Consider the following 20,108-nt stretch of genomic DNA (forward strand, 5'->3'; position numbering starts at 1 on the left):
AGTCAGTTAATGAGGTGCACAGTTAATCTGGATATGCAAAGCAGACTTCTTGTTCTTTGCAGACAATGTGTCTACAGAAGTCAAGGAATTTGATCTGTGAAGTGTTTAGGCCACAGGGGGGCTGTGTGAATAGGATGGTGGAGAATGTCAAGTAATTTACTTTGCGAACTGCTCTGTTTGCAACCTCTGCTGCTTAAAATGTGTAAATAAGACTTGTAAAAATCAACTTGTCTATATATCCAGATATAGACCTCACCAGTTTTTGTGCTTTGATCATACTGAAATGAAGCTCATCTGTTTAACCTAATTTATCCAGCAGAGAAACTCTAGTGCAGCACCATGGGTGTTTTTTCTATGCCTCCTTTTCCCTCCAAAGCAATCAAATTAACATGCTAATGAGATTATAAATATTTATGAACATTTAAATTAGGGTAAAACCTCTCAGAACGCTGTGTGAAATGAATTGCTTGCAAGACTTCAAAGTTTTGCTCAGCTAATGAAGTGAGGGAGATTTGCATATTGCTTTAATCAGCTGCATACTGATTATGCTTCATTATGGGCTCTGTCAGCCGCTCAGCCTCTGCTATAATACAGAATGAAAATGAACTTCTTCACACTCTAGTTGTTATGACAATCATGGCACAGAGAGAGAGAGAGAGAGAGAGAGAGAGAGAGAGAGAAATCAAACCAGAGAGATAGAAGCAACCACAGTTTAAGCAAGCTTAGCCGTGCTCTGCACGTGTGTTGTGCTTGTGTGTTTATGTTCACTGAAAACCATTTAGTCCAAAAGGGACATCTTTTGACATCTTGCTTTTGACCAAGTTTGTTGTGATGCTTGTGGAGACGCTTGAAAAGGCAGGTAGAGTGGCTGCTGGTAAGTGATGTTGGCAGTCAGCAACAGTAGTTCAAGGTCTTTTAGCCTGTATAGTGATATTGTATTATCTAGTAATTTAATTAGTGCTTGTTTGCATTATTGCACCTTATGTGAAATTATTTTTTTATTTGTTGTTCAGTATATCCATTTAATTGAGCCAAACTGTTTCAAATAAAAATCAGAATGGATGTAAAAAAAAAAAAAAAATTAATTAATCATCTCAAAATTCTTTGCACTTTTAAAAGGCATTGAGTGTTCAGGGAGACCGTACAGCGACTGGGTTGAAGTTGATCTCTTGAATGGAAACTGAAAGCCAGATCTTCCTTTGTCTGTTCCAGATTCTAGAATGAGTAATCCATCAGAAACGAGTAAATGTGCAATGGAGAGCGGGGACAAAAACGCTGGTGAGTTACCTGGTGTGGAACCGTTTGCTGTTGGTTCTTTGGAGATTTAATTGAGATCTTTCTGCCTGATCTTTCCAAAACGGCTTTCTTTTGCATTTGGATAAGTGCTTGAATGACTTGCAGTTCTTATTTATGAAGGGTCATTTGTTCAGCTCTGATTGAGCTGGAATAAGGACAGTATATCTCTCGATGTATCGCAGGAAGTTATTTTATGAAGTTTGAAATTAGAAAAGGCACGGCGCAGAGTAAGTTAATTTAAAAGACCTTTTTGTGTGGCTCCCATCTATTGTGGCATTGACTTCTTTTCTTCTCCCAGGTGCCCAAACAAATGGACTGGACTTTCAGAGGCAGACTGTGCAAACAACAAGCGCAATCACCAACGCACACGCACAGGCCTTGCTCCAACAGGTATAATCTTTCTCTCTCAGATCTTATACACACTTGTGGTCTATGTGTCATGACACTTGCATAAACACGGATAAAAGAGCTATAGGAATTTAAAGTATGTCCCCACAGTCATGTTTGTCACTTGTCTGTGTCACTAAACTCACACATATGTGATTAATGTGTCTCAAAGTGACTGCTAAGGCTTTCCTCCTGATCGCATGATGTGTGTGTTGATGGGTGGCAACAGGATGATTGCTATGTGTATTTAAATATAATGTTTGCAATTTGTTAACTCTAAAGATTAAAGATGGGCAAGCATATGAATAAAGCACAGCATGTGATCTCATGGTTACAGGGGAAAATATTGGGCCCCATATGCTAATTAGCTGCTCTGCAGTTGCTCGGAAACAGATGGTTTAGAATATGCAAATCTATGCAGAATTTACATGTACTGCATAACCGTTTTGTTAATTAGCATACTCGCTTACCTCAAGGAGCTCTCTGCTTGAAGCCTCAGAAGGCTGCACTGTAGTACCATAGATGTGAGACAAAACATGTTTGTTTTTGTGCAGGAAATTTGTGATTTTAGCATGGCTTTTCTCTTTCTGACCCCACCTTTTGTAGTTTGTCTTATGTTAAAAATGTTTGGTTTATCAACTAAACTGGAACATTTTAAACCAGCGAAAGTATCAACACAGTTCATAAACAACAGTGTTGGTGATCATGATGATAACATTTGAGTAGTAAATGCGAGTGTAAACTTGTACTACTTTTGAGACCACAGGAAAACACTTATATGCCATAAAACTTAATAGACAGTGGCTGTTCGCTTTGGCAACATTTACACTGCAAGGCCTAATGCACAAATGTTCTTTTTTTTATTATATAACATTTGCCTAAAACATACATTAATACCTCTGCAAGAATTTTTTACCATCAAAGTTTAATTGATTGTTAACGCATGCAGCCACATTACCATGAGTCTCGAGCACTCTTCACAAAGCTTTTATGCAAATACGGATTTGAGCGTTTTAAAGTAGCTCTGCTGATGTTTTAAATAATAATACATTTAGTAATGTGTAGTTAATGCAAGCCAATGAGAATGAAATCGTTTTTCTTTTACAGCATTCAACCATTAAACTTATGTGAAGTTTAAGTTGTCAAAACATTTATATAAAGCACTGTCGGTCTCACTGCCATGTTTGTAGTTTTTCCACATTCTCAATTACAGTTCTGAGGCGAGTCATTAAACTTCTCTTCCGTCGAACAAGGGATTGTGGGCAATATTACCCAAAAAAGCATGCACTGATCCACATGACAAAAATTTTCCATAAATAGGAGACCATTTGGGGATATTCGGGATACTCATTTCAACATACAATGACTTGGAAAACACTAATTGTATCTTAAGATACTATTTTGGGTGGATAGAGTGTGAAGTGGGATGCAGGGAGTTATTGCCATCTCCTTCATCCCGTACAATCAGTATGTGTTCTCTTGAACAACAATAGTTTATATTTGTGTCCTTAACAGTCACCTTTAGATTGGCTCTTACATTTCAAAGCATGAAAATACACATCACTTTATATCTTTGTCCAACCCTAGAACCTGTGACTGTAGAGCCAGCTTGAATGTCCTCCATAAAGGTGTTGCGTTTTTCCCATGCTCAAGCTATCTATGGTAATTACATAAAAGCATTAATTTGTTGTATTGAATCTGTGCTTATTGTGTGAGAAAATCATTGGAAAGGATTTAAATATGGTAAAATGTTTTTAACGAGGCAAAGTGCCCCACAGTATAGCTGAAAGCATTTTTAAATTAGCCAAAATGCAGTCGCCCAAAAACATTTGGAAACTTTAGTCACACTGAAAAATTCAATGTCTTTGCATTATAACATAAGTGGCATTAAATGTAATAGTTGTTTTTAAATACATTTTAAATGTTGCACAAACATTGGGGGCCTGGGTAGTTCAGCAAGTAAAGATGCTGTCTACCACACCTGGAGTCGCAAGTTTGAATCCAGGGCGTGCTGAGTGACGACACCCAGCTTTCCGGTTGCTAGGGTGGGTAGAGTCACGTTTGGTTAACTGTCTCGTGGTTGCTATAATGTGGTTCTCGGTCACGGTGGTGCACATGGTGAGTTGTGCGTGGAACGCGCTCAACTAGCCACATGATAAGATGCATGGATTGACTGTCTCAGACACGGAGGCAACTTGAGATTTGTCCGCCGCCACCCGGATTGAGGCGAGTCACTATGCATTGGGAATTGGGCATGCCAAATTGGGTGGGAACCTTCAAATAATAAAACCATAGATGCAATGTTCAAAGTATTAGGACACTTTCTTGTTGTCAAACTTTGTGAAACATATCCATAGATCATTTAATGAACTACAACTGTGGTTACTCTGCTTGGAAAAGTGTGAATTTGAGGGTAATTGACCTCATGCATCCACAAAAAATTACTTTGAGACCAGCTGGTTAAAAGTAATTGGAAAGAAAAGTTAGTTAAAAGAAGAGATTTGTATTTATTTATTTCATTAATGTATCCAAACACAAACACACACACACAAAAACGATCATGCAGGAGGCAAGTTGGAGCAAGGCAGATTTTGGGAAATTTTTTGAAAACCTGCAGATTTCTGTAGGCACAGATTTTGTGTGAGCCTAGTGATAATTAAATGTGGTCAGTTGAGATTTAATGACTTCCTGTCTCTCTCTTTGTTTCTCAATCCCTCTGTTCTCCAGTTGACACTGACTCCAGCTCAGCAGCAGTTATTGTTGCAGCAGGCTCAGGCTCAGCTGTTAGCAGCAGCCGTGCAACATTCGGCCGGCCAGCAGAGCAGCACTACAGGAGCCAGCATCTCTGCCTCCGCTGCCACCCCCATCACCCAGATCCCCCTCTCACAACCCATCCATATCACACCTGTAAGAACCACGTCTTCACAACCCTGTTCCATGCATTCATATTTCAGCACTAGAACAGACTTCTAGACTTCTAGATTGTTACTATAAAGAAAATAAATAAATTGTAATCTATAAAATTGCAAAATTTTTAACTTTGCAAAGTTATAAATTATCATCCAGTGGTTTATTCAGTGTAATGCCTAGTACAGAATTTTCAATGTAGGGCCATTATTTTAATGTTATCAAGTTATTTAAATAAATGTCACAAAATTCATCATTGGTAGGTAACATACCAATGGAATAAAGACATTAATCAGTATAAAAAAAAAAAAGATGTATATAATTGTTAGAATTTCCTCAATGGGCCAGTTGCATAAGACACCATGCTTGATTTCTTGTTTTGCAAGAGGGTTCATAGCCACTTCCGGTTTCGGCGCCAGTCCAGAGACTACTGAAAATTGCATTTTTATGAGGTGTTTACAGAAAAGGGATTTAAAATGTATTGTAGCATCGCAAGGAAAACGCATGAAGGCAATCTCATTAACAGTATGTTTATTTAAGGCTGTTGTCTGCCACAGCCCCTCCGTAAACTCTGTAACTGTTTAGAAAACCCACATTTGGAACAGCGGTGAACCCCTTCTGTCCACAGTTTCCCCACGCACACATACTGAACACAAAACATTCAGGAACAGCTCTCAATGCAAGTCATTACAACCCAGTCAAATTCATAACACAACAAATTTCTCTTAACAGGTAGAATATAACAATAAACAACAATTCAACACGTTACAGTATGCAGTTACATCTATGAATATGAAGGTAAGAAATGTTAACCATAGAAATAAAAATCAGAAACAACAGTTGCTCATCTGAGTTTCTGTGAACATGAATAAATAATGCTAGGCTTGGAACCAGATCTGCTAAGATATAACTGCAGGGTAAATAATGTCATAGAAATACTTTGCTGGACAACAACCAACACATTTTATTAAGTTGCAATTTCTGCTAACGCATTACTTCTGATTACACATGAAACTGTATAAATGTTTTGGTAACACTTTACAATAATGTTAAGTTTATAAGCGTTTGTTAATGCATTCGGTGTAATAAACTAACAATTAAAACATTTTGACAGCATTAATTGTTATTGTTGTTTTAGTTTCATTTAAATATACCATGGTTTATTGTCAGTTACTGTTCATTGAAAATGAATGCTGTAAAAAATATTGTTAGATGTTATTTCATATAAGCCATTGCAGTATTTAATGTTCTTGTATACTTATTTTTAAAGTGGTACCTACAATTTTAACACTATTTTATACTGTTGGCCAGTTCATCGCTGCTGGCAGAAGTTTCTTCTCGCAGCAACAGTAAAGCCCTGCATAAACCGCAATCACACCATGTGATCTCACTCTGTTTCAGTGAGAGCTTATACCACTTAGCCAACTGCACTAAATTGAATTGCAAGAATACTTTCTACTTTCAAACAAGTTTCAAACATTTCCTCATCTTCCATTGCACATCCCAAACTCATGGCATTGGTTTAGCCAATGATGTTATGATCCAGACTTATCTCACTGCGAATTCAGCAACAAAAAGGCGAAAGTTCTTCAGCTGAAATCAGTCTGTGCTTACTACACTGCTCCCAGTGGCCAAAGCTGAAAGTGTTTATGAACGTATGGGAATGAGCACCAGTTTCCAGGTTAAATGTCCACAGAGTGGTGCCTAAAGCGAGTTGTATTTTTTGTTGTAAATAATGTAATACAAATTGTATTAACCATACGCCCTAATCCAAAACAACCCTAAATTTAAACATCAGTGGTGTAAAAATGTAGAGGGAATCTTAATCTTGGAGAGGAAATGCAACTTCTGAATTGCACTCATCATGGATTAACTGAACACAATTATTTATTGGTTACCATATGACTAGAAACCGTGCCTCTGAGGCTACTCATGCTCTCAGTAGTGCCACAGGAAAATGGAAACACATTTGAATTGATGCAGGGATGTAGCTTGTTAGTTACTTGGCAGAATGCAGCTAGTGTCAGGGTTGTAGAACATTAGTTAGCAGCACATCGAGTTCCTGGATGGTCATGTTGTATGTCCAGCCCAGTCAGGTTTATCAAACAGATTGCAGTTCAGTTTGTTGCCACAATTTCTAGTTCATTTATTTTAATTGTAGAGGTTGTATATCATAGATCTGTTCTCCACATATTAACATTCTTCTTGCTTTGTGTGTTTGTGTAAACCAAGCAGCAGTTACAGCAGCTGCAACAGCAGCAGAACCTTAACCTGCCGCAGTTTGTACTTGTCCAGCCGGGCCACCACATCGCAACTCAGCTGCAGCCCGCTCAGTTCATCATCTCCCAGACGCCACAGGGCCAGCAGAGTAAGTCTCATGTCATCTCATCCTCCTCAGTTCTCTCCAATCCTCTATGTGTTCTATCTGATTGAATTGTTGTCCTCTTGCACTGAACAGGTCTCCTGCAAGCCCAGAACTTTCTAACTCAACTACCTCAAAGCCAAGCCAACCTCCTGCAGACCCAGCCAAGCATCACACTTTCCACACAGGTCAGGGCATACAAATCCATCAACCCACTAGATCCATTTCATATAGCCAAATCAGATAGCACCTGCGTGTTACTGAGATATCAGCAGAAGAGTGCATAATCTAGAATGCTTTGAGTTTTATTTTAAGGGTCTAATTTGTAGACAAACATCTGTTTGACATCCCCAAAAGAGCAGATTTACATACTTTCCAAATCTAAAGTGATGCAAATGCAGCTGTTGAATGTCTTAACATATCTAACAGTGATTATTTTTAGTGATGCATTGCAGATAAGCAGCACTCTAACATTGCCACTATCAGTGGTTCTCAACTGGTGAGTCGAGACCCAAAAATGTGTCTCTGTTCTGATAGGGTTGCAGACAGCAGGGGAAAAAAACAATGCTAAATGCAAATAATAAAGTGCAACTAACCATTTAATAGTTTATAGGAAGGATTCTAAAATGAATAGGCTTTACTTTTAAAAAAGGATGAAAAACGCTTTTCAAATCTTTTGTTTTTAACTTCAGAGCTGCTTATCAAAATCTAAAGCATTTTGGGGCCCCTTCACATGCCACTTGGTAAAATTGCTAATACTAGATTAAGCCCAATGTTTGTTTCATGTGTTAAGTAGGTAAATCACTTTACCTATTCAGCCTATGTCATAATACTTCAGTTTATTACCAGGCCTGTTCTTTATTTATAAATGTAAAACTGTTCACTTAATGTTTAGAACTTGTTTACTTTTAAGAGAAACATGTTTTGTACTGTGTGGGGTCGGAACTTGATGACCAATGTAAAATCTAGGTCTCTGTAAAACCTTTTGAGAACCACTAGGTGCAAAGACATCTCTGCAGTAAATGTGTGCGATTTCATGGTTTCCACAATTATGTTTGGCAATGTCCTTGTTCATCACTTTAAATTTGTTGCCACATTTACAGCCTGCGACACCAACACGCACGATAGCAGCGACCCCCATCCAATCCCTCCCTCACAGCCAGACGACACCAAAGCACATTGACACACCCAGCCTGGAGGAGCCCAGTGACCTGGAGGAGCTTGAGCAGTTTGCCAAGACCTTTAAACAGAGACGTATCAAACTGGGCTTTACACAGGTGAAGAGCTAAATATACAAACTTTATTATACACTTACATTTAGAATTTGTAATTAATAGAATTTCCATTAATTTCAATTAGTTACAAAATGTGTTTTCTTCTTCGAGCAGGGTAATCAAGCTAAGAGTGCTCCAGAGTGAAGCTTGGAGGCCACAGTAACATATAGAGTCTGATAGGAAATAAATTATTTATATTGCATGAATGACTTAATGGTGGGAGATATGACCAAAATCTTATACCACTGTAGCTATTTGTACCTAGGATGACATACTTGTACGTACTCTTAAGAAATCCTAGCCATCTGGGATTCGCTGAAAATCTTCACGGTCAATCTGAAATAATCTGAAGCTGCAAATTCAACAGATATAATTACTGACACTTTGACATGGACAAAAAGCAGCATGTACTTATGAAATGATCCAGTATTAAGTTAATGTGAATGTTCTGGATTTTGAGGATAAGATCTTGTTTATTCAGAGCCAGTCAATAAAATCATGTGTAATTACAGTTTGAAAGATCATAAATGTATTTACACAGGAATCACAATCAAGGAAATTGTATCACATGCTGTAAAGTTGCTGCATTTGTTGTGCGTGCTCAATTAGGAAACATCCGGCACTTTTACATTAAATAATATTAATTAGGGATGCACCAAAATTAAAATTCTGGGCCGAAACCGAATATCCAGGATGCACTTGGCCGAAAACCGAAACCGAAATGTACTTATTTTTTTGTGTATAATTGTATTAATTGTATTATGCTTTTTCATTCATTTCATGAATTTAATGAATCTGAATTGAAAAACTACAAACCAATAAAATAAATCACACTTTTATTGAAAGTAACACACCAAAATTGGACAAAAAATATATTAAAACTATATTAAATATTATTCTTCATTCAGTTCTGTAAAAATCTAATTTTACAGATTTTATTAACAATTATCCAAATAATGTAAAGTTTTAGAAAACTATTAGATGCAAAACAACAGTCAAGTAATGAACTTAGCTAGCATTTTTCAAAAAGTTTAAATATGCAACAGTAATTTTAATTAAAACAAAAGGCAGAACACAGAATGGCAGAGGGCCTCTATTCCACTGATCTATATATAACTATAATATATAATTATATATATATATATATATATATATATATATATATATATATATATATATATATATATATATATATATATATATATATATATATATATATATATATATAGATCAGTGCTCTATTCTGTGTATGTATACTTTAAGTGAAAATGATTGTGCAAAACAACAGTAATTGAACTAAATCCAACCTCAACTGTAAACCACAGATGTATCCTCAAGTGAAGAACAAGTGTAATGTAATAGCTATACACATCAAATTGGACCGCTTTCTATTTAAGTACAAGTGACAGGTTTCTCTTCAAGAACAAAAGTTGCTAAACATTCTGACAGTCTCTCCTGTCAGAAAGCTCATCAAGAACATGAGATGCTGCACTGAACAGTCTCTCACTCTGTGCTGGTGCTTGGGCAGATATAAATACCTGTGCGCAATCCGAGCAAGCAAAGGAAAGCCGTCTTTGTTTAAGCGCCAGTAGTCAAGGGGATTGTCGCTTCTGGCAATGGGTAGTTCAGCTAGATACGTCTCAAGTTGTGTTGTAGCTGCGCTAGTTGTGGCACTGCTGTGGATCGGGGCGCTTTCCTGAAGAATCTCTAGCTATACTCTGTGTATATATATCTCTTGACATTTCTGCTGAACAAACACTGCAGATCGCAAATTTGATGTCCTTATCAGAAACTTTGAAGAATTTCCACACCGCTGACATGATCGGCCTTTGTTTGGTAGCGCCGTGATAAGGGCTAGATCGATCCAGAGTGAAATCTGAGCACTGAGGGGCGAGGAGGTATATATTTTCGGCTCATATTTTCGGCCTTTTTTCTCTTTCGGCCAAAAACCGAAAGTGCAATTTTCGGCCGAAAATTTTTGGCGGCCGAAATTTCGGTGCATCCCTAATATTAATACTGTATAATTTCACATGCATGTGCTGTTTTTTGTCCATGTTAAAGCATTGAACAAAATGTTCTCCCAGAAAGTTCAGGTGCCAAAGCCCAAAATTTACATAACAGAAATAAAGGAAGGTCTGCACACTGAAAATTTCTTCATAAAGAGTTATTTATTCTTTTACATCAGGGGAATTAAAACAAACGTTCCAGCCAAAAGCCTTCCTCACTGTGTCAACATTCTCATTTGATTTTATAGATGGCCTGTAGGTGTTATCAGGTGTCCATCAATGACAATGTCCAAATCAACCCAATTATACAATTAATGACATACCACCAATAGGAGCAATATGACAGATCAGGTGTGAAATGCCGTTCATTAATCAATATTGTCACCTAGAAAAACAAAATTTCCATAACTTCAGTATTTCAATATTCAATATTTTTCAATGTTGTGGTTGTTGCACTACTTGGTGCAGGTTGCCAGCTTTAACAGGGCCATGACTATTCTCTTTCGGGGCGGAACCGGTGGCAAACTGCGATAGACACAACATCGGGACCAATATTACAGTCCTATCAGAAGGGCAAATGTTCCCTTTTGATTGCAATTCCTCCTCTTCTGATTGCTTTTATTTGTGAAATTAAAATGACAGTAAGCTGGCTAATTTCAATTAATTGTTCCAATACTCTCCCCAACTTTACCAAAAAATTTGGGACATCTGGGAGGAAATTTGTGCGATAAACATGCATTTCTGTTTGGAAACGGCTTCAGGGCAGATTTCTTTTGCGATAAACCAAAATTTATGCGACAGTGTTTTTTTTTTTTTTTAGGCATGATGTCATCACGCACACCATTTTAATCGATAAAAGGTAATTTGAATGGAAACAGGCAGAAGACGGCAGATGTCACATTTGTTTTTACTCATTTTCACTTTGTCGATAACAAAATAGCGCGAAAGGTGGATGGAAACTAGGCTATTCATTCAGTAGAGATCATTCATTCCGTTACCTTTTTGACTTGACCACAAGCTGTCATTGTGGCTAGCACTCTGAGCTTGATTGCAATGCCTGAAGTAGAAAACACATCTTTTAAATACCATACAGAAAAAGAAATTGAGAAATATATGAATATTGAAGGTAAATAAATTGGTAAATAAATGTGGAAATTAACACATATAATAATGCATAAATTAGTATTCATACATTTACTTATTTATGTCAGATTTAAATATTAATTTTAAGTACACTTTGTTAATTTTTTTAATTTTCTTTGCATATGCTTATTTATTTTATTGTCAGATTCGGTCCTACATATTTTCAATGTCTTAGGTCATAGTAGAATATCAATTCGACAACTTATTGTTTGAAAAAAATTTGCCTTCAACGTAACTTTTTTTTCATACAGTTGCAGGGCGTGAAATCTGTCTGACATTTTCATAGTTTAAATCCTGTTTAAACCTCTTTAATGTTGTGTTGCATGTACCAGGGGGATGTTGGCCTTGCAATGGGAAAGCTTTATGGAAATGACTTCAGCCAAACCACCATTTCTCGCTTTGAGGCCTTGAACCTGAGCTTTAAAAACATGTGCAAACTGAAGCCTCTGCTTGAAAAGTGGCTCAATGATGCAGGTATGTATTTTCTCTGCTTTGAACTATCTCTCTAAAAATTATATTGCATACCATTAAGAATTTTAGAAAGGATATGGAGGTTTCTGTCGCATTCCCCTTTGGTTTTGGAGATTGTCTTTGCACTCCTTTCTGTCTTCATACAGACGGTGGTTTGTTATAAAGCAAACCTTTTACTGTACAAGTGATGCCAAGTAAAGGGACCATGCAGTTTGCTGCAGGTGCTTATATCACTCCCTCTTTGTGCTTTTGTGCGCGCTGTTTGTGCAGAAAACCAGACGTCTGACCAGGCCCTGTCCAGTCCCAACTCTCTTGGCTCACCTGGGCTGGGCATAGAGGGCCTGAATCGTCGCCGCAAGAAAAGGACCAGCATTGAGACCAACATCAGAGTGGCCTTAGAAAAGAGCTTTCTGGAGGTGAGCGACATCTCACATCAGAGCTTATTTGAAGGACATGAAATTCTTTAGTTTTAAAATGCTAAATATTTTAAATATCCAAACAAATTCCCTCACTAAACAGTTACCACCTCAGATGTTGGATTGGAAGCTTGGGTCTTTGGAAGTGTTTTTGCCGTAAGGGCGTTTCTTGTGTATTTGCCCTTTTCAAGCAGAACCAAAAACCTACCTCTGAGGAGATCACCATGATCGCGGACCAGCTCAACATGGAGAAAGAGGTGATTAGAGTATGGTTCTGTAACCGCAGACAGAAAGAGAAGAGGATCAACCCACCCAGCAGTGGCTGCACCGCTAGCACCCCCATCAAAGCAATCTTCCCTCCCAATACACCTCTGGTATGCTAGATCCATGCTGCACCACTTTTTCCTTCATTCAACTCAACTGTTGTAAATGGCACTTAATGTCTTCCTTCTACCCATCATTTCAGGCACTGAGTACAGCCAGTCTTGTGACCAGTAACACACCGACTACGATGACTGTAAGCCCTGTTTTGCCTCTCACCAGCACTAGTGTCTCCAGCATCGGTTTTACTGGTAAGTGAGAATCAAGAGTTCAGTAGTTTGAGATCTCATCTTGGTTGAGGAGTTGCCAAACCTCTGAGGTCTAAAGGACTTTGCACAACAGAGGCGATGTGTTAATGTGAAACTAATCGCAGACGATTGGCCTGTTCACATTAAAAGTGAGGCTTCTGATCGGCATTATTACATTCACACCAATTGGGGCTTAAGGGGCGGTTACACTACACTTCGTGCTCCATTCAAACGCATCCGAATACAGCTGACCGAAAACGCAAGTTCATGTGAAAAAATTTAGTACTAAGTTGAATGCAAAAGTTTGGTGAATTCTGAACTGTGAATTCGTACGACAACAGGACGCGCTGCCAATAGGAGACTGAACTGAGCCAAGAGGTCAGCATGTGACGTTTCAAAGGATACATATTTCAAAGCTGTTAGATTTATTGTTGATGGAAAGTGAGTAGACAATATATTTTAACATTTTTAATATAATATTATTAGTTTTTTATGATGTATTATTTACTTACACCAGAGGTCCTCCTGCATAACATAATATTCTGGTCCGTTGTGTTGTATGAAAAAGAATTGCATTCTCAAAGCCTAGTGTAGAAGAACTAAAGTTTGCAAAGCAACCATAAAATCACAATACGAAAGACAAGCAAGTGATTTCTCTAACAAGCAGATAAAAAAAAAAAAAAAGATTTCCCTCAAGTTGCAGCAGTGATGATGAGGTTGTAGTTAATTTGCTCACAAACTATTTCAGTTCACCTGCTAGACAAGTTTTATTATATTAAATAAATTAATATAAAATTAATATAAAAATTATATTAACATTTAAAAAAAAAAATATTAGTTGAAAAACTTCTGATTAGATGCCACTGCCATGCACACTGTATATACTGTATTGGCTCTGATTGGTTAAAAAAATTAACCACCGCAAAACCATACTTTAAATAGAAAATTAAATGGTATATTTAGACGCAGCATCAGTAGACCTACATGGACTGCTATTATTGACATTTTAAATATTAGTTAATTGTGGTAGCTGTAATTGTATTTCTCAATTCATCAACAAATCTTATTTGATTAATTTTGCAGCCCTTTTACACATACTGCTTACTATTCTTTGACAACAGAACACATTATGCAATGGTAAACATTCAAACTGTTTTACGTGGCATTGTCACATGACCTCATTAAGGTGCATGTGATATTCAGTGGTGTCCAGTTATTATCTTGGGGAAAAAAATTCAGTAATTCATTTTTTAATTAAAATACTTTATTCCTAGTCTAACCAAATGATTTGTTTAGAAGGAGAATATCGTGACTGATATTTCTTCTGTAACTGAAACATTCTACAAAATGTCTCCTCTTGTGTTCCCCCAAGGATAGAAAGTCTTAAGGGATTGGAATGACATAATGGAGAGTAAATTACTTTAGAGTTTTGGGTTAACAATCTCTTTAATTAAATGCCTGTAATATTTTATTTTCATGTTCTCATTGTTTACCTCACTGGTCCATAAATAATCTTCCTCTAGGCACAACCATTGGCTCGGCCACAAATAACACTGCATCTGTTATCTCCACTACACCTGTGGTCACCACCGCAGCATCCTCTCCTTCGCTCAGCCCTTCCTCCACCACACCACAGATGTCCTCTGCAGAGCAGACTTCGTCTCAGGGGACATTCATGGCAGTAAGTCAGGCACCCTCCTCCCTGGCATCCACTCTGGGCAGTGGGCAGGTGATGGTGGCGGCATCCAACCTCTCAGCTGCTCTGCAAGGAGCCACCCAGCTGCCTACCAGTGCTAGCATCGCTGCCATGGCTGCTGCTGCAGGCCTCAATCCTGGGCTTATGGCATCCTCGCAGTTTAATCCTGGGTGAGTATCTCTGTGTGCAATAAATGCAATTCTGGAAGGCATAGGAGTATTGCTTAGTTCTCTGTCTACTCTGAAGAGCTTTTCAATTTGAAGATTATTTTCTCTTAAGTTTAGGTTTAAGTTCAGAAAAGTTTGAAGGCAGTTCTTTGCTGATTTCTGGGATGCAGTAGCACTGTTGAGGGGTTACACTAAAATACAAAGTGGTCCTGTGTGTTTTCGTCTACCTCTGATTTTTGTTTGAGTGATCAGATCACACAGCATTTTGGACCATGTGCAAACCTGTGTTTAGCAGCACTGTCTTGTGATTGGATCACTGAATCGCAGCTTAATCCCTGGTGTAAATGGGATCTTGAAGAGCATCACCCTCAGCTAATCATGTGTTATGAAGCTGTTCAATTACCTTAGTACTTAATGTTTGTTCCATCTTTACTCCCATGTGTTACCCGTGCAGTGGGGCTCTTCTGAGTTTGGCACCTGGTGGTCTAGGGAGTGCTTTGAGTCCAGCACTGATGAGCAACAGCACCTTGGCCACGATCCAAGGTGTGTGGAGCGGCAAGTACATTTATATTTACCATATCGCTCTGCATGCACTTATAAATCTTGCTGCCACCCAAAGGATCAAAATGTATTTAATGTCACAAATGACTGACTACTGGCTGTTAAACAAGCTGGTGTTTCTACTGGCGCTGGAAACACTATACTCTATAAAGTATTCTGCATGTAATGTATTTGCAGACAGTGCATTTTCCTTTTAAATTAATTTCAAGTGGCCACCTAGATGCATTCAGCATGGCATTTTATTGTGTTTTTAATTACTGTTTAAAATAACTGTAGAATTCTTTCTGCATGTAGCATACTTGCATAGAATTCACTTTTACGTTAAAATCATGTGACACTGGCAACCCATGGCATTTTCTTTTTTATAACCATTTAAAAATACACTAAGGATATTTATATTTTGAGGATTTTATTTTTGTGACCATATGAGTATCTGCCAGTATTTCATTTTGTTTTTAATATTAAATATAGCAGATAATTTGTTTCCAATTCAAACGGCAAACCTTTTTTTTTGTCAGCATACAAACATACAGTACTAAATTGTTATCTGTCTTTTTAATCATACATTAAACTGTTTCAGTGTCTGATTTCACTTACAATTTTAAAGATGTACAATTTTAGATTGGAGCTGCATTGTTGACATTTTCTCTACAAGACAGATGGAACAATGTAGATATACAATATCAGCCTTCATATCGGTTATCAACTATATAGAAGTATATCAATTAAAACCATTAGAATATAATTAAAAATAATAACCAACTGATAATTTCATAAGTGTGTACACTGCTCTGTTTGGATAACCTACTTCAAGTTCTCATGACTTTTATTGTTCCTATCTCCATTAGCTCTGGCATCTAGTGGCTCTCTGCCCATTACATCTCTGGACGGGAGCGGAAACTTGCTGTTTGCCAACAGCAGTGCAGGGAGCACCCCAAACCTTGTGACGACACCCCTCTTTCTGAACCCCCAGAACTTGTCCATGCTTGCCAGTAACCCGATCAGCCTGGTGTCTGCAGGAGGGGCCGCAGGTGCTTCTGGAGCCCTCAACCTGCATATAACCGCCGATGCCCACCAGAACGCTGTTACCACGGCAACTATGCCTGCCTCCACCATCACCACGGCCTCTAAGGCCCAGTGAAAGCTTTACCCACTCTTCTCCTCTTCTTATAACTTTCCTTTTCATCGTTTTTTCTTTAATCTCTTGCTACCACCAAAAATACAAACCCACTAAAAAGGATTCAATGTTATTTTAACGTTTGTTCTAACTTTTCACATATCTTTTGGACTTTAACCTGTCAGGTTGACTTCAGCAAATCAACCAGAGAATATTTGCATCTCAACAACGCTTGCATCAAGAGAGCAGAAGTCTCCCTGGACAATGTCTGTGTGATGCAAAAGCATATTTGGTTTTGCGAAACTAATTTCGCTCGGTCTTTGCGCCCATTTTAACATTATATCTTCATCTCTCTTTTTCAGAGATTCTTCTGAAATGCTTTTAACCAAAAAACTTTGTTTACTCTGTGTTCAATGATTTTAACTGCAGACACTTACCCTCTTCTTCCTCACCACAGAAAAAGGACATTGTTTCTCTGTTCTCTTTCCAGTGGAGATTCTTCTTTACAGGCCTTTTTTACGATGTTGCTGTCTCTCTTGAACTTCTCCTTTTGGATTCACATGGTTTATTTTTGATCAAAAAGTGGGTTAGCTTTATGTCCTATATCTTACTAACTTGTGGTTACAAGGCTTTAATGGAGTAATAAGTGGCTGTGTTGCGGTTTCAATGCTTTAAGGAATCGTTCAACTGGCCTTTCTTTCTAGAAACACTTCTAGAATTAGTTTTTATTTGTTTTTCGTAGTTTACTCGGTAGCAGAAGTTTATAAACTGTACTTTAGTCTGGGTCTGAATCCTGATCCAGTCGCGGGCTTACTTTAATACTAAAAGCTTTAAAAGAGTTATGTCATGATCCATTAAGGAGGATTTGTTGGATCAGTGATTGAGCAGTACATTGAGGCCTCAGTAATTTTAAACCAAAAGGAAATCATGTACTGAGAGATCACAACTCTTAGGGGCTGTTCACACCGACCATGTTTTTGCATCCATATGCGCCATTTTCCTATTTGTTTTTCTTTATAAACATTTAGTAGACGGACGTCTTTGTGTCTCGTGGTTGTTTCAGGACACGTTTTCTTTAGAAGGCATGTCAAGTAAAAAAAGAACTTCAACTGTTAAAATGTGTCTGCTCTGTTCTATTAGTGGTGTCATGCAGAATGTGTTCGGTCTGAACTGCCTCTTATGTTACTTGGTGTCAGGACTGTGTAACCACGTAAGGTAAACCTCCTTAAGGTCTTCCTAACATGGGATGATTGTGAGGGTGTGGTTAAGCGAGAGAAAGTTGAGGTGGATGGCGTTCACATTTCAGAGAGTGGAGAATTGCAAAGTGAGTTCTCTGTCCAGAAATGTGTTTTTATTTTTTTTTTATTATTTTCTACTTGTGCAAAGTATCTGTACCAAAAAAACTGGATTTTAGAACTGAAGTCTGCTTGGTTTTTAGCAGAACTTCTGTCACGCTTTAAGAGGTCTTTATTTTGGAGGTCTTTCTATTGCCTCTCTCAAGATATACCAAAAATCTTTGTTATACCTGTTGCTGTATATTGCTATTGTAGCGTAGTTTAAGCTTAAATATTTATGAGCAAAGGCTTTCGGTAGACCACAGGAAATATGATAATGCAATATTTTGAAGATCTTTTCCAAAGACAAAAACATAATTATTATTTTTTTTCCTCTTTCTTTCTGTTGAGATGGCTGTCCCTCCTCAATTTTGTAGTGTCAGTCAGCACAACTAACCAAATAGATCACGATTGAGGGGAGAGCAGGACTTGGTACTACACTGAGGATAGAAAGTACCAATGTGAGGACAGTGATGGTCATTGGTAAGGACTTTGAATGAGTGAGATACAAACAAGTATTGTGAAGTCTCCCTCCCATTCTGTTCAAATATTTTAAAACTGTAGAGGTGTGGCGGATGTAATGCCACTGTGAAGCCCTACAGGCTTCTTTTAATATCCCTTTTCTGTAGTTACAAGGTGACAGACTCAGTCCTCCCTAACCTGAAATAAGGAACATCGCTTATTCACAGGGTCCAGGACACTTTTTAATGGTTGGCCCCCCTTTTCACAGGCACAAGTAGCCTATTCCATAGAGGACATTAGACAGGGCCTGTCTGAAATATCCATCATAAAGGTGGGACAGGAGCAAAATTAGGAGTTTTAGCTGGATGGTCGCTTTGTTTTTTCCTACCAATGTAATGCAGCCATGATGTAAAGCTTGAACCAAAGTCGTTTTCAAACTAGCTGCTGTGCCTGTGTGGACCAGTGCAATACTGACCACACTTTCACTACTCACTACTGACAAACTTTACCATCTATTACACTTCTTTTTAAACCTTCCCTTTCATGACATTAGCCAACAAATTGTGTTCGGCTTTGTAAAGAAACATAGCCTATCTTGCTTTGCGCTGACTTGCTTTAGCTTTTGATATCAAAGCATTTTATGATCCAAAGAGAATCTTAAGGGCCTTGTATTTAAGTGCTGTTGAGATTTTGGGAGCCTTTGTCCTTCATTTTAGGCTTTGTTCTTATTGGCAAGTCTTGATTTAGATTTGACTTTGTAGGGCTCAACACAGATGCTGTACTGGTGCTGCCAGAACATAGCATTTTAATGAATGAATAGCAATATAAATATCAAGAGTCCTCCTACACTTGATGTAATGTTCAGACGAACCTGTGGAAGTACAATAGGCCCTGAAACATTTGATGGTTCTCTCTCATATAACATGATTTGCATTTGGAAGAAGGTGGACATCAAGCATAGCATTGGTACATTGTCTAGACTTCTGGTTTTATGTTACAGAACAATGCATGTGGGCATACTGGGAGAATTACAGTAGTTTTTCCTCTGTAGCCTTCCTCTAAACTCTTTTGCATTTGAATAATGTCGCAAAGAGGTCAGAGTTTCCCCCGTTGTCCCTTTTTGTTACTGTGGCACTTTGTGTCAGTTTTTGTTATGACTCTAATGCTAATTGTGTTTTTGTTAATATGATTTGAAATACCTCAGCAGCACTTACATGGAAGGTTCACTTTAAGGGAAAGACACCAACAGTCAAGTCCAGAATGTACAAAAGCTGTGTTTAACAGTCCATTTTTAAATGATTAAAAACATGTTAATGTTACGCATTACAAGCAAAATATATCAGAAAAATCTGTAATAATGTCTCTCTACTACTGCTATTTCAAGTACTACTACTTAAAGGGTATCTCCAGGTTAACTAACTTGGAATTAATATTTTGTTATCCTACTTGCCAAAGTAAAAAAGGCCTTTGCGGCTGGGTTGATGTCTTGTTGCTGCTCATTCCACTGGAAATTTCAAAGTAGCCTCTCTGGACTTGCAAATTTACGTGTTGTTTGCGTGTTTGTGTCATGACCCGGTGGCACCGGGACTGTGGGGAGTTACTGATATATTTATCTGAGGAATGACTCGAAAGATTAGAGAGAACTTCTTCTTTTCTAAATTCTATATATATTCACTTATGTAAGATGCTCATATTTTATATTTGAACCAATATCTAGTTTGAATGTAGTGTTTTTGTCATGCTTATTCACTAAAAGAAAAAAGAAGAAAAAAAATACATTTATATTCTGGGGGGGGTTAATGTTACGACCAAAAATTAAAACCACACCCTTGAGATGTGGGAGTGGCTGTCATGTGCCCCGCCCTTTCGAGTGGGTGCGGCTCCCAAAGGGTAAGACTTGATACCACCAAACTACTCTTAATTTGAATTCTTCTTTGCTT

General features: G+C 37.9%; 1 protein-coding gene across 15 annotated transcripts in view; it reads left to right on the forward strand.

The window, feature by feature from the left end:
• pou2f1b (POU class 2 homeobox 1b) overlaps positions 1-19,976 on the forward strand; it is a 28,262-nt gene extending 8,286 nt beyond the window's left edge. The window contains exons 2-15 of one of the 15 annotated variants that reach the window (XM_052142712.1): positions 1,213-1,278; positions 1,595-1,686; positions 4,411-4,590; positions 5,323-5,388; positions 6,823-6,958; positions 7,049-7,140; positions 8,056-8,229; positions 11,708-11,849; positions 12,117-12,262; positions 12,454-12,636; positions 12,729-12,834; positions 14,355-14,697; positions 15,149-15,249; positions 16,104-19,976. In XM_052142712.1, coding sequence (XP_051998672.1) covers positions 1,213-1,278; positions 1,595-1,686; positions 4,411-4,590; positions 5,323-5,388; positions 6,823-6,958; positions 7,049-7,140; positions 8,056-8,229; positions 11,708-11,849; positions 12,117-12,262; positions 12,454-12,636; positions 12,729-12,834; positions 14,355-14,697; positions 15,149-15,249; positions 16,104-16,396 — 2,120 coding nt within the window. In that variant the 3' untranslated portion in view covers positions 16,397-19,976. Of the gene's footprint in view, positions 1-1,212; positions 1,279-1,594; positions 1,687-4,410; positions 4,591-5,322; positions 5,389-6,822; positions 6,959-7,048; positions 7,141-8,055; positions 8,230-11,707; positions 11,850-12,106; positions 12,263-12,453; positions 12,637-12,728; positions 12,835-14,354; positions 14,698-15,148; positions 15,250-16,103 lie in introns of all 15 variants that reach the window. The other 14 variants (XM_052142723.1, XM_052142714.1, XM_052142715.1 and 11 more) reach the window with 14 other exon arrangements.
• Positions 19,977-20,108: the final 132 nt, after the last annotated feature.

The sequence above is a fragment of the Xyrauchen texanus genome, chromosome 14, assembly GCF_025860055.1.
Source record: "Xyrauchen texanus isolate HMW12.3.18 chromosome 14, RBS_HiC_50CHRs, whole genome shotgun sequence".
Taxonomy (NCBI): domain Eukaryota; kingdom Metazoa; phylum Chordata; class Actinopteri; order Cypriniformes; family Catostomidae; genus Xyrauchen; species Xyrauchen texanus.